This window comes from Phyllobates terribilis, unplaced genomic scaffold, assembly GCF_046119375.1.
Source record: "Phyllobates terribilis strain yellow unplaced genomic scaffold, ASM4611937v1 Scaffold_3__8_contigs__length_932513732, whole genome shotgun sequence".
In the NCBI taxonomy this organism is placed as follows: domain Eukaryota; kingdom Metazoa; phylum Chordata; class Amphibia; order Anura; family Dendrobatidae; genus Phyllobates; species Phyllobates terribilis.
This window is the reverse complement of record NW_027362763.1, coordinates 758,263,083-758,276,923: the sequence shown is the minus strand read 5'-3', so window position 1 is coordinate 758,276,923 and position 13,841 is coordinate 758,263,083. Positions and strand designations below refer to the sequence as shown.

The following is a 13,841-nucleotide window of genomic DNA, read 5'->3' as shown; positions in this document are numbered from 1 at the left end:
TGTTACCTGTCTACAAGAATGCAATCAATGTTTTAATACTGCATTTCATACCATATTACAAAGTTATTCTACCCTGGAAGTAAATCTGCAAAATAAAGCTCTCAACAGGGCATTGTATGGCAGTGCACAGAGGTCCCTTACGTCCATATGGTCCGGAGCTATAGGGAAATCTGCACAGTCTACTGCATATGGTGTTAATCGTGAACTCGTCCTGTGCAAAATTTAGAAAACGTTTTGTTTGGTCTCCCAGCTGATTCCATTGCTGGTTGAATTCTTCCATTTATCCATGTGTCTTGAAGATAAACATAGAGCGCAGCTCCGTAGCCAAACTAGTTGGCAATGAGAACGGTCTCTACAGAGCACAAAGAGACGCTGGCATTTCTCAACAAGGGATTCACTTGTTGACCCTAATAATCATGTATATCCAGCCCAAGGGATCAGTGTCTAATTTTCAGATAGGACTACAAGGTGATACCTAAATCTGTGCGTATTATTGGCAGCGTATAACACTCCCAGGTCCCATAAGTGAGAGTGGCATATATATATCTGATCCTCGTCTGTTTTTGAAGAAAGGAAATTGTAACGTATTGTTTGTGTAACCCGGAGCGGTAACTGAACATCAGAGCAATAAAACATAGCGACTGTGTAGAGGTCAGTAGATGGGAAGAACGCCGGGTGTTGACAAAAGAAGAAATGCTTAGGAGAAAGTCGAAAGTGTCTGAAGCTTAGGCAAATACAGTTCATTTGGTTTTAAAGGTCATGAAATAACATAGCGTAACTTTAAAGACCAGCGCTCTGATATGCGAATAGATATTTCATGTAACCCTTTAAAGTTTTTTTTTCTTTGTTAAACATGTTAAAAAAAAAAAAAAAAAAAAAGTACCTTGCAAAAATATTTTGTCCCCCCCGAAAATCATATCTGTTAGAATTACAAATGATGCCAACAAAGGTTGTTTTGGTCACTATTTAGATGGTATACGGACAATAAATGATTCTGCAGGCTTTTTTTTTTTTTGAAATGTAAGGCTGAAAAATGCAGTTTATGTAAGCATTGCTCTAGAACATACATGGCAAATCTGGCCCACAGGGTGGTTTTATTTGGCCTGTGACACCAGAACCGCCACCCCATTATTCTTTATGGAGGACTATGTGGGGCAATGATACTGTATGAAGGACTATGTGGGGCGCATTATTCTGTATGGAGGACTATGTGGGGAAATTATACTGTATGGAGGACTATGTGGGTCCCATTATACTGTATGAAGGACTATGTGGGGCCCATTATTCTGTATGGAGGACTATGTGGGGAAATTATACTGTATGGAGGCCATTATACTATATGGAGGACTATGTAGGGCCCATTATATTGTATGGAGGACTATGTGGGGCTTATTATATTGTATGGAGGACTATGTGGGGCCCATTATACTGTATGGAGGACTATGTGGGGCCCATTATTCTGTATGGAGGACTATGTGGGGAAATTATACTGTATGGAAGCCATTATACTATATGGAGGACTATGTAGGGCCCATTATATTGTATGGAGGACTATGTGGGGCTTATTATATTGTATGGAGGACTATGTGGGGCCCATTATACTGTATGGAGGACTATGTGGGGCCCATTATTCTATATGGAGGACTATGTGGGGCCCATTATATTGTATGGAGGACTATGTGGGGCCCATTATACTGTATGGAGGACTATGTGGGGCCCATTATTCTATATGGAGGACTATGTGGGGCCCATTATATTGTATGGAGGACTATGTGAGGCCCATTATACTGTATGGAGGACTATGTGGGGCCCATTATTCTATATGGAGGACTATGTGGGGCCCATTATATTCTATGGAGGACTATATAAAGCCCATTATACTGTATGGAGGACTATAGGGTGGCCATTATACTGTATGGAGGATTATACGGGGCCCATTATACTGTATGGAGGACTATGTGGTGGCCATTATACTGTATGGAGAACTATGTGGGGCCCTTTATACTGTATGGAGGACTATGTGGGGCCCAAAATACTTTATGGAAGACTATGTTGGGCCCATAATACTGTATGGAGGACTAAGTGGGGCCCATTACTCTGAAAGGAAGACTTTATGGATCCCATTATTTTGAAAGGAGGATTATATGGGGCTCATTATACTGTGTACTGGTTGGCCTGCGACTTTGTCCAAGTTTTTCATTTTAGCCCTCTGTGTTTGAGTTTGACATCCCTGATCCAGAAGCTCCAGTTATTGGTTTAAAATCCACTTGTGAATTATCAAAGAGCCCAGTTGTTCTTGCTAAAACTCCATGAACCCATGTGTAGCAGTACTAACTTTTTTTTTGTTTAAACTACAATGAAACCACCAGGTTTGACTTTATTCTAATGTAAAATATGCTCAATGCAATAAAACATTTTGATTTTTGCCATTTTAGTTTAACTGAATTTGTATTGAAATTTTTCAAAATAGTGTTACAGAAAGAAAAAAGCATGAAATATCAAAGGCCTATGACTTGAAAAATAGTAGATAATTTTCCTTGTTAATAAGAGATTACATTATCATTATCATATAATATATCTAACTCAACAAGTCTACTTCTTGGTGTTCTATAAAAACCCAAACAATAACTTGACAAGACAATGATACGTGAGAAAAGGGAATAGGTAAAGAATGTTACTTAATCTGCCTATACTACCTAAATCATTTTAATAGCTATAATCACTGACAATCTCCTGCCATTTTCACGCCATTTTTTACCCAGCTCTGGCAAAGCAGGTGGTGCTGAGGCGGGACAGGGATGTGATGGGGCGTGATGACCCTCGCTCCTCAAATTTGTGAAAGCCGCCAGTCTTAATGCTTTTTGCTACATTTGTATCATCTATTTTTTTGTAATTTAAGATCCAATACTAACAGATGACATCTGGACATTTGAGCACAGCCTAAAGCTCTGTTCGCTGCTCTTTTATATCATTGAGATTCCTTATCTATTTTTATGTCTATTATGGCAGTTCATATCTACATCAGTCTTCTTCTAGAGCCTTAGCTGCAGATCTCACTATAATTTTTTACATTAAAATTTTGCATGCATTGGAAGAACTGGACAAAACCTATTAGAAGTCTTGAAAATCTATTGGTCTTTGTGAGTATCCAATGTCCAAAAAACAACAACTTTGTGATGTGATCTGTGCAATAAAAAGATGCCACCGAGAAAGTGGCAGGAAGTATAACTAACTCGGAGAGAAATACCTAAACAATGAAACGAAAAATGCCCTAAAAGGGAAACATTGGGAGTTGTCAAATAACTAATGAAAGCGAAAAAGTACCCCAACAGAGAACGTAATGAACACAATTATTGATAGAAAAATATTTATTATATTTTATTAACATAATTGACTAAAAGACACAAAATAACACAAATAGCAGAGGACATTATAAAAAAAATGACAAGGGATACTGAGAATTTCCTTGGGTAACAGAATTATGCTTTAAATATGTGTGCACAAGTAGATTTTAACAACGTGCAAGGTGAAAGGTGGTAGATAATTATCGAGTTTCACATGAGGTTCCTCAGGGAGTGACCAGATAAGCTTGACCCATGAAAATTTTCCATCATGTGAAGGTGCCCTTTGCCAAAATGTATGGTCCAATTTAGCTTTTTACCAAACATACGATCAGATTCCGTCAGTGAAAAGTGGGAAAAATTCTCTCAAAAGAACTGTGATTTTTCAATTTCTTGCAGATGCTAACAAATAAGAACCAATTTAAAGATTACAACTTGCCTTTTCAATTTGCTAACCAGACATATTTTCATGTTCATCACACCTGTGATCACCTGTGATAAGTTTGTCACACACAGAACAGGTCAACATTTCTTTCCTCGAGAGGTGGAAATTTTGGCTATGGTGTAATCACAGCAATATGATATCATGGGTCTGTGGGGCATCTGGGTTGCTCGCTCTGCTGTTGCAGTATCGCTTTGGCAGTGGTTGCCACATGGCTCTGCACTTTTACAGTCATTGACCCTTTACATGGTTCACTGTGACGCGGTATTATAATGTTAACTAAGAAAACTTTGTGTTCAGTTTTTTTCACTTAGACACAAGAGATCAATGTTTTGGCTGTACGGTCCATATCTTTTTCGAAAGTTGTGTTGCACTTCTTAAAACGAAGCCCTCTCTATATCCGCTAATAACCATCGGCTTGGCTTTTCTGACCTCTATAAGCTATAATCGCTGGTGGGAGCAGCATTCAGCCACTTGCATAATATCGAGATTAATGGGATAGCATATACTACTTGCTTATTTTGGGTACACCAAAAGTAGGAGCTGCTCTTTGCGCTAATGGAGGCAACCCCTTCTACGTGAGTTTGTTTTCTCTATATAAAATTTTTGAGAAAACTTATTTTCCATGAAGAAAAATTTTTCTATAAAGCAGCGGTCTGTGACTTTTTAGACATTATCCAGACAGAATGAAAATGTTCAGACAGTGCGTCAGTCTAAAAAAGAATATTGGTCTTAAATGAGCCAAATTTATTGAAAAACATATGACTCTCTTTATAAATTTTCCATATTTTGAACTTTTGTAAAAAAAAGTTATAATATAAAGTCTACGCCTGCTTTGAATAGTCAAAGATTTACGTCAAGATTTGGGACATTTTGTGGCTTTTCTATTATTCTCAAACTTTTTAACGTTGTAAGCCATGACCATTTCCAGTAAGCCTCACCCACTTTTCAAACTGAGAAGTGCCCCGAAAAGTGACGTGCACCATAATTTGCAACTTTTTGGGCTCGATTTACACCACAAACTGACTGAAACTGATTAAGTGTGGGCCAATATGTTGTAAAATCCCACAGTGGAGTATAGAACCGTTACACATTGTAAATCTAGGAGCTCATCTCAAGGCCTTGGGGTGATATAGAAGACTTTTAATGAATCAGTAACATTGCATTAAACAGATTGCTAATCTCAGGCTTCCTGGAAGTCATAAGACTTTCATTTTGCAGATGTTTGCGCTAACCTCAACTGGTGACCTTTTTTTCTGGATCCAGGTATTACGTTATTTAAGAAATGCCATCTCTTAAGGGAGACATTTACCTGTTTATTAGCGCCATTTATTTTCTCTTTTGAGACCTGTAAAGTATAAACAGAATTTCATGTGTGCATCGTAAGAGACTGTGGTAAATGCTGTATTACTGAGAAAGTCAAGTATATACAATTAGCAACATACATAGACACAACATTACCCTATTAAATATGCAAAGGCCCCAAGGAAATCCCCTTCCCCCCCAAAAAAAGAGAAATCCTACAAATTCGACTTTAATCTCCTTTCTTTTTAAAATCCTATCTTGTCTAATAATACTATTAAGAGAAATGGATATAAAGCAATATCTGTGTGTTTTAGGAGTTAAACCATGTTGCCCTCCTCCTCCTAGCTGTCGTATGTCTGCCGATAAAATATCCGGCTGCAGCAGGAGCCTCCCCCCTCTACACTGTCGGAGACTTAGGTAATTAAAGGGAATCTGTCACCAGGTTTTTGTTATGTAATCTGAGAGCAACATAATGTACTGTAGGATTAGAGACCCTGATGCCAACTATGTGTCACTTACTGGTTCTGTGTTTTGTGGTTTCAATACAATCAGTGTTTTATCAGAAGGAGATTATCACTACAGGACAACTGACCTCGTGCCTTATAGTGTAACCACTCCCCCAGCACTGATTAGCATTTCTCAATCACTATGGATATTTTTGATAAATAGCATGTGATTTCTGACCATGCAGCACAATGCTGGATGGAGTAAATATGCTCCTAACCATGTTAAAACCTCATTACTCAGACCTATACATATTAGTCCATTGTTGTGGTTAAAAGTTTGTGTGCCTATAAGAAGCATTAAATTAACTTAATTTATAAAGTCAAATAGGAAAACTGTATTCTGATTGGATCTAATCACAGAATCCAAAACACGAAATCTGACGTTTATGTTAGTGTGTTTACTGTCATTATTAAGACGATGCTTAGTTCACCTGTAGGCTTAGATTTGTGCATCTGATTCATTACTGATATTTCCATGTACTTTCTTTCTGTTTTCTGTTTGTATGTAGAAGAGATTTGTCAAAATGTCATATAAAATGCGCATACAAAACTTTTTTGTTTTTATTTCTTATACAGTACATCAGGAGACAGTAGCATTTCATAGACTATACCAGTCTAAAAAAATTACTTTGTTGGTGTGAACTGTGCAAAACTTTGATATCTCTGCCTCTTAATTACATTTCCCATATTTTAGACTGCCCTAAAGTTGAAAAATAAATATATAAATAATAATCTTTATTTTTATATAGCGCTAACATATTCCACAGCGCTTCACATACTTTATCATCGCTGTCCCCATTGGGGCTCACAATCTACATTCCCTATCAGTATGTCTTTGGAGTGTGGGAGGAAACCGGAGAACACGGCGGAAACCCACGCAAACACGGAGAACATACAAACTCCTTGCAGATGTTGTCCTTGGTGGGATTTGAACCCAGGACCCCAGCGCTGCAAGGCTGCAGTGCTAACCACTGAGACACCGTGCTGCCCAATATATGCAGGTTCATGAGAAGATTTGCACTATTTTCTGGCTGAATAGGGCCAGTTTGCTCTGGTTTATTTACATGTAACCTTTCAGACCTTATTAGTGATATCAGAGAAACATATCATGATCCTGAATTTATTCTAAAATCCCTTCATACAGCAGCAATATGGAAACTACAAAGTACAAGAAGCAATGGGATCCACAATTGCAGATTTATTAAAATTTATTAATTACAATATACATTAATACAATGAAAACCGTAAACCTATATAGGTCATCGCAAAAGGAGCAGAATAATAATGAACAGAGATACAGAAACACGAGAAAAACGATGCACCCTAAATTGGATGCTGAAACAAAATAGTTCACTTAGCGTATATAGAGGCCACATACAAAACAACCATAGGGTCCACACAGTATATCAGGTAATGTGAATCAATTGGTCAATTTACCATATAAGAAACACCTTGCTTTTTCAAGGTGGAAATTGACTGAAAAGGCAACCTATAAAATGACCATTATTGTGCACATGTTCTGTCTTATGTGAAGTGTTTTTAACCGATTCGGAGTTTGGAAACAAGCGACGTGTTAGTTTTTTGGGCATATTCCACTGGGATGCTGACTGCTTTCTATACTTGAAAGTATAGAGAAAAAGACAACGGCGGCGGAGCTGCCACAAGAAAGGCGGCCAAGCCGCTTCCGGAAATCAACCAATGGCTTTCACCTGAAGCAACTTCATCTGGAAAACTCAGCGGCTTTGCTGGAGTCTAAAAGACGATGAGTGAACATACCCTTAGACTATGACCTATGACTTATTCCCATCACCAAGATCCTAGCCTAATATGTAGTAAGTGCAATAATAATAATATTAGCAAATACCTCCAATTAGAAATGTAGCATAGTTCTTCTGATTCACTTTGTTGCTTACCCCATGTGCAGGGCATTGCAGTAGCTTAGGTATCCATGGTTATGACCAGTAACCGCTAACTATCACTATATGAGTGGTCATAACCATGGATACCTAAGCTACTGCAATGTCCTGCACATGGGGTAAGCAACAAAGTGAATCAGAAGAACTATGCTACATTTCTAATTGGAGGTATTTGCTAATATTATTATTATTACACCTACTACATATTGGGATAGGATCTTGGAGATGGGAATAACCCTATATGGCACAAAACATTACGGCGTCAGACTGGTTGCAGCACATAGTAGTAAATATGATTATAGGATTTACAGTCATAGCATAAATTTAGGCCGATCTTCATAGTCAAATATACTTGCGTACCATCTGTAGACAGTGATCTAAATGTATGCAACATTATTTAAACAGTGTGTCTGTGCCGAGAAGTCTTCATGGTTTTACTTATACAGCGTTAAACCCATTTCAGAATTCTGTATAGTGTTTTGTAGTTAGATGTGACAACTTCAGATCCCTCCAGCACCCAGCAATTGTGACAACTTGTAAAATAGACTAATGAAACACACTCAGTAATTTGTCCACACTTTTATGGTCTATTTGGTATTCTTAAATGCGTGCATGAAATGTCTCATATATTATTAATAGTGCCTTCTTTCCAAAGAAACATAGCTCAAATCTTTCTGCAAATTTCCAATCATGTTCGCTAATAGTAATTACTCAAAAGACAGAACTCTAAGTCAAGACAGTAATTATGTTTGAGACCATGTAGGGTCACATACATACTACGAAATAATATCCCATTATACAAATTGCGAGCCAAAGGACAGTTGGCAGGCCATTCACTCCAAGGGATATGTTTGTTAGCAAAGCACTCAGAAAGGTATGTTTTATGCTTCATACTGTCCAAACGATTCTCCAGTTTTTGAAAATGATTTTTTTTATAGTAAAAAATATTATATTTATATTATAATTTGTGAAAACGTCTTACTAGCCATTAGGCTCGATGTGCCAAATTAATCAAAGTGGCCCACCTTAAAGGCAGGTACAGACAACTGTAGATACTCTTATCTTACAGAATAGGGTCAAATAACACTCTAATCAAACTCTGATCACAGTGTGAGCATAGTGTGATCCGAATCTGTCAGATGAGGAGGAGATGGAGTAAAAAAATTCTCCATCTTCTCTATTCTCTCAGTCCGTGGAAATTGGGCTGCACTCAGATATCATCCGAGTGCAGTCCAATGGTTTCCACTGACTCGTTGACTTGCATGGCCGAGTGTAATCCGAATATGGGATCATACTCGGGTATACAACTATTTTTTTTCTCGAAAAGACTCTGTCCGGGGAAAAAAAATCAGACATGTGCACAGCCCCATAGACTAACATTGTCTGCACCTGACCTAAGGCCGGGATCAGACGAAAAAGAAAAATCATTTGATTTTCTTCCAGAAAACTTTTTTTTTTAGATCAGCAGTTTAAAATATACATGATCAAATCCAGTTTCATAGGTTAATAATGACAATGTATCTGTAAAACTTGGATGCTGAACAGATGATCCATATGGGATATGATTTTTTTTTTTGCACTCATAGACTTATATAGGTGAGTCTCGTCCGAGATATAGTAGAATATTGTATGAAAAAACTGTTATCTGAGCAGCCTTATTAAATTACATTAGTCAATGCCCTGTCCTATTGTACTTGAACAACACACATCCATTTGATACGCTTGCCTGAATGAATCCTTAGACTCTCTAGTCTAACTTTACACCATCTCCTGGTTGATTTCTTAAATAATACTTTTTGCACCAAAAATGTGGCTTTATTTGGTACATTGTTGGCCATACCCTTTCCCAATAAGCCACTGCCTTGTCTACTGAAGGGTAAAAAGTGTCTACACAACTAATTAATGTGGTGCACGGCATAGGTGACTGAATTCTACATCAATTTCATGCCAGAATTCTGGTGCATTTTGAATAGTAAATCTGCCTTGTGACGATACAGCTTATAATCTTAATCAGCTAGATGATTCGATTTGTTAAGCCGAGAGAAATACACTATTGTGTTAATGTTGACTTGTAAATGTTTGTATATGTCTGTGGCTGGTCAAGAAGGTCATACTATTTGTATAACCCTGATTGTTGTCTCCTCTTGGTTCGGTTAATTGCATATTATACTAAGCTAGCTAATTTATTTACAAGTGCCCCCTGCTGTACCAACTATGTAAATTGATTAGCTCAAACAATGAGACCTAAGCTCTGTGAGTAATTCCCTCCCTAACCTCTTACCTGTGAATGTGTACTTGAAAGGACAACTGTAACTATTTTAAGGGACATGTGCCTCTGTAGCAGAGAGATTTTAGACAGAGATTGGAAAGAGACTTTAAAAGGAGAACCATAGTTCAGACTCTCTGACCATCAGATGGAAGCATGTCTTTAGCTAAAGAGACACAGATTTGGATTATACATGATTCCAGCCTAAGGCTATATGACCCTGACTGGAAAGATACAGATCTGTTCCATTGACCATCAGAGAGCCCATGGATACATTTGAGGAGACCAGGTTGGGACGATGAAGTCACCTTGCCCGATGGATATGTTGTTTGGGGTTGCCAGGTGGGACCCTCCAGTCGCCTGGAACCCATGGAGACATTCGGAGAAGCCAGATTGGAACCAGCCGGTCATCTGGCACAATGAAAACTCTCGGAGAGGCCAGGGTGGGACCCTCGGGTCTCCTGGCCTTGTACGTCGATGGACTGCTAGCTTCCTAAGCTTGTTGCTACCTTCTCTCTGTGGGGGTCCGCCAGAAGCGGGTCGGCCACTGGTCAAGGTAGTTGGCCCTGGAAGTCCCAAAGTCGCAGCTGTTCTATCTCAGGCGGGCCAGCGGAAGGGTGAGGACTGTGTAATGTTGTACCATCTTAGATATTTGCTGGAACTGTTCTATGTGTTTATTGTCTGCTTTGTGGTTCAATAAAGTATTGCCATGCTGTTTTACCCTCACCTTGTGTTATCTGAGTGGTATTACGCCCACGGAAGACCCCGGATCTTCACATGCCCCATTAAAGTGCAAGAAGTCCTTGCATTTTACTGACACACAGCTTTACCATAGCCTACGGGATCTGAGACGGTTTAGTTGCTGTGGACTAAGTGCCTGACAATACTTTATAAAGTGCTAGAGTTCTTAAACAGTATGTCAGTGGAAATGGGTCTAAATTCAATTGACTTTTTGCTTATTTACGCTGTGGTTTGGCACCAGGCTAGATCGTTTCATGGGACTCTGGTCCATTGGCCTGCTCGGTAGTCTCTAGCCACTGAAAGCGAGTCTTGCGAATCTCTTATCTTACAGGATCCATGACACCGCTTTGATTATTTGGGCTGGCATGACCTCATCATTGTAGCCTGATGCACAGATGACATCGCACCAGCTCAGCTAATCAAAAAGCGCTCTAGGGATCTTGAAAGGTAAGAGATTTGTGAGCCTCTCATCCAGCGACTAATCTACTGACCTAGCTGATTGACCTTAGTCCTGCGGATTGATACCCCCATCAGTTTTAGTTGTTACATATGATTCCTGTGATGACTATGTTATCTAGCTTGGGGACTAAAAATGTAAATTGGGAACTTCTAGAGTAGCATACTGTGTACTTTCCAGTAAAAATGTATGGCCAAACTGGAGTACAATCTCACACCTTGGATCTCATGCTGCGAACACAACTGTAATAATTTCATGAATAATAAGAACTTCTACAACATCCTAGAAGACTTAGATTGTGGTTTAAAGATTGCTGATTGGTGACATTTAAGCGTATTGGTGGTCATAGAACAGCCTGTTTAGAGAGGCCAGTCACACTATCATGTGCACAAAATGGTTGTTAATATGATCAAGGCCAATGCTGTCGGTAGCTCATCCTGTTTACACAGGACTATGTGCTGCTGAGAATGGTGATTTGTAAGGAAGTTAAAAAATCATTTAACCCGAAGAAAAGGCAAAATGCTATTTGACAACCTGTTAACGTAAGGTCTTTTTTTTTTATCCCACTTTTAACAGCAGCAGCCCTGTGCCGCTGTTGTCTTTCTTCTGTTTCCCTGCACAATCACGAATCTTGCAGGAAATCAGCTGTTTGACATGTAAAACCGCATGGTTAGTCAGCTGTTGTTCTTTAAAATTAAATTGATTATCTAGGAAAATAGTAAGAAGATGCAGCGGCACAGGGCTGCTGCAGTTAAAAGCTAAAGTATGACCTCTGTGTGTGAATGCAGTCTTATAGATGAACATGACTCACTGTTGTATTTTTTAAATTCAGAATGTGTTTTCCAAACTAGACTGCCCCTTTAATAAAATGTAATGCTGGTCTGTATTCACCTCTCAGATCATTTCAGGTATATATACTTTGGATGCTATAAGGGCTCCATAATTTTGACCAAACTTGAATTTTCTTTGCTTGCTTACATGTGGACATCGGTGAATTGCTCATATTGCTGTTATCCAGGTTGCCAATATCATTTATCAGTTTTAACACTTTTCTCTTTCTTCATGTTTCAGGCTTTTCCTTGCATTTCTACAGGAATTTATGGTAAGAATCAGCTTTCACTTGAATTTTTCCTCAATGATTTGCTAATGACATCATGGTAAATAAGAATAATTGTAATCCATAATATATGATCCACCAGAACTGTCATTCTGGCACCTATGCTAGACCTGTGGACGGTTGGGCTATGCCACAGACAACCTGGGAATACGTTAAGGAATGACCTCGCTGTCCACCACAGACCCCAGAATTATACTTGCTCAATCGGATCACTACTCAGGAGTCATTGGGGCATGGAGACCAACCAGGCCAACTCCTACAGAGTGCAGCCTTGGGCTTGGACCACTTCTAAACTCGGTCAGAGAGAGTGGTCAAGTTTTTTCAACCACCTAATGATAAAGGGCAGTGGCACCTGAATAATGGAAAAATACCCAGTTTGAAAACAGATCTATCATACCCCTCATTATTCTTTTAAAGGGATTGTCTGGCCTTAGGCTACAAGTCTGCAGTCACTCTATGTGTCTGCAGACTTGTGACTCCTCACATCACGCTGTGAGAATTTTCCTGTGCTGGCGCCGGTAGCGGGCGATCATTTGACCGCAAGTATGTAATTTGCATACTTCCGGCCACATTCTGACTAAACTTGTAAAGGCAATAAGTTGCTTTTATTTAAGGAATTTTAGAACTGCAAATGAATAGGAAAAATAGAAAAGTTAATGAAAGTATGTCCTGTTTGCTGGTCTGCCGGGTTAGTGACAGGAGTCTACAACAAACCTAGTAGAAATCTGGTAGAAGGGCAGAAACATTACCAAGTTTGAGGCTGTCCATGTCCTAGGTAGTGTGTCAGATTTGGCAAGGCGGCTATGATTGGCTTTGATCCATCAGTAGGTTTGTGCCAGCTTTAAACCATTGCATTTACTCAAAACTACTGACATGAAATAGCTTAACCTCCAGCCGGAACGGTCGGTGACCATTCTAAGTTGTCCACGTAGGTAGTTGTCCCTGTTAGCCATAACCTGCCTGTTGGGTTTTTAGGCCCATAGTAGAATTTTTTTTTCCCTGGACAACCCCTTTAAGGAATCCAAAACTAAGAAAGGGGGGAAATAATGAGGATCCATTCATGAAAACATAAATATTTTTTTTACCATTTGGATTGTAACAGAATAGGATAAAGGAAAATGCTAAATGATATTATTGTATCAACGTATATTTTTTTTACTTTTTAACCATCTCCCTATTTATTTATTTGCGTTTTTTCCAGCGTCGGTGCAAATTATACGACAGTCATTCTTCATGATATGAAACTATTTAATGTGCACATTAAAAATTAACAGGTTACACATCATTTCCACATGTAGCGAAGAAAAAGAAAAAAAACCCGCCATCATGTACTAACAGCTGAAATTAATTTACTGGACAAAGTAGGCAATCTGATATCTGCTAGGTGCTGTACAAAGCTGGAAACAAGGCTTAATCATGTGTGCATATCTAGATGAGACAGGAACACTGAGCGAGAGGTTTTATGAGACTGGAAACGAATGAGCAGCACTGGTGGCGATAAAATATCACATTGAATACGCATTAGCTCAGCATGTTTAAAGCTGATCCACTACACACAGACTTGGCAACATCAGCCATCAATGTGATTACATCTAAGAGTATATATTATGTATGAAAGCTCCTGACATGTAAGTGCAGGGCCTAATCCATTCACATTTGGAAAGTCATTTACCCATTGGGTTATGTTATAGGAACAACAAAACATCAATCGCAACTGGGGAATTTGCTCAGTGGTTTTGCTGAGATTTGT

The 13,841-nt window shown here is 38.9% G+C and overlaps 1 protein-coding gene across 3 annotated transcripts in view; it reads left to right on the top strand.

Moving 5' to 3' along the window:
* The window catches only part of MACROD2 (mono-ADP ribosylhydrolase 2), a 2,798,553-nt gene that overhangs the window by 1,864,674 nt on the left and 920,038 nt on the right, over positions 1-13,841 (top strand). For all 3 annotated transcript variants that reach the window (XM_073672205.1, XM_073672203.1, XM_073672204.1), the window contains exon 7: positions 12,046-12,076. In XM_073672205.1, coding sequence (XP_073528306.1) covers positions 12,046-12,076 — 31 coding nt within the window. The remainder of the gene's footprint in view (positions 1-12,045; positions 12,077-13,841) is intronic.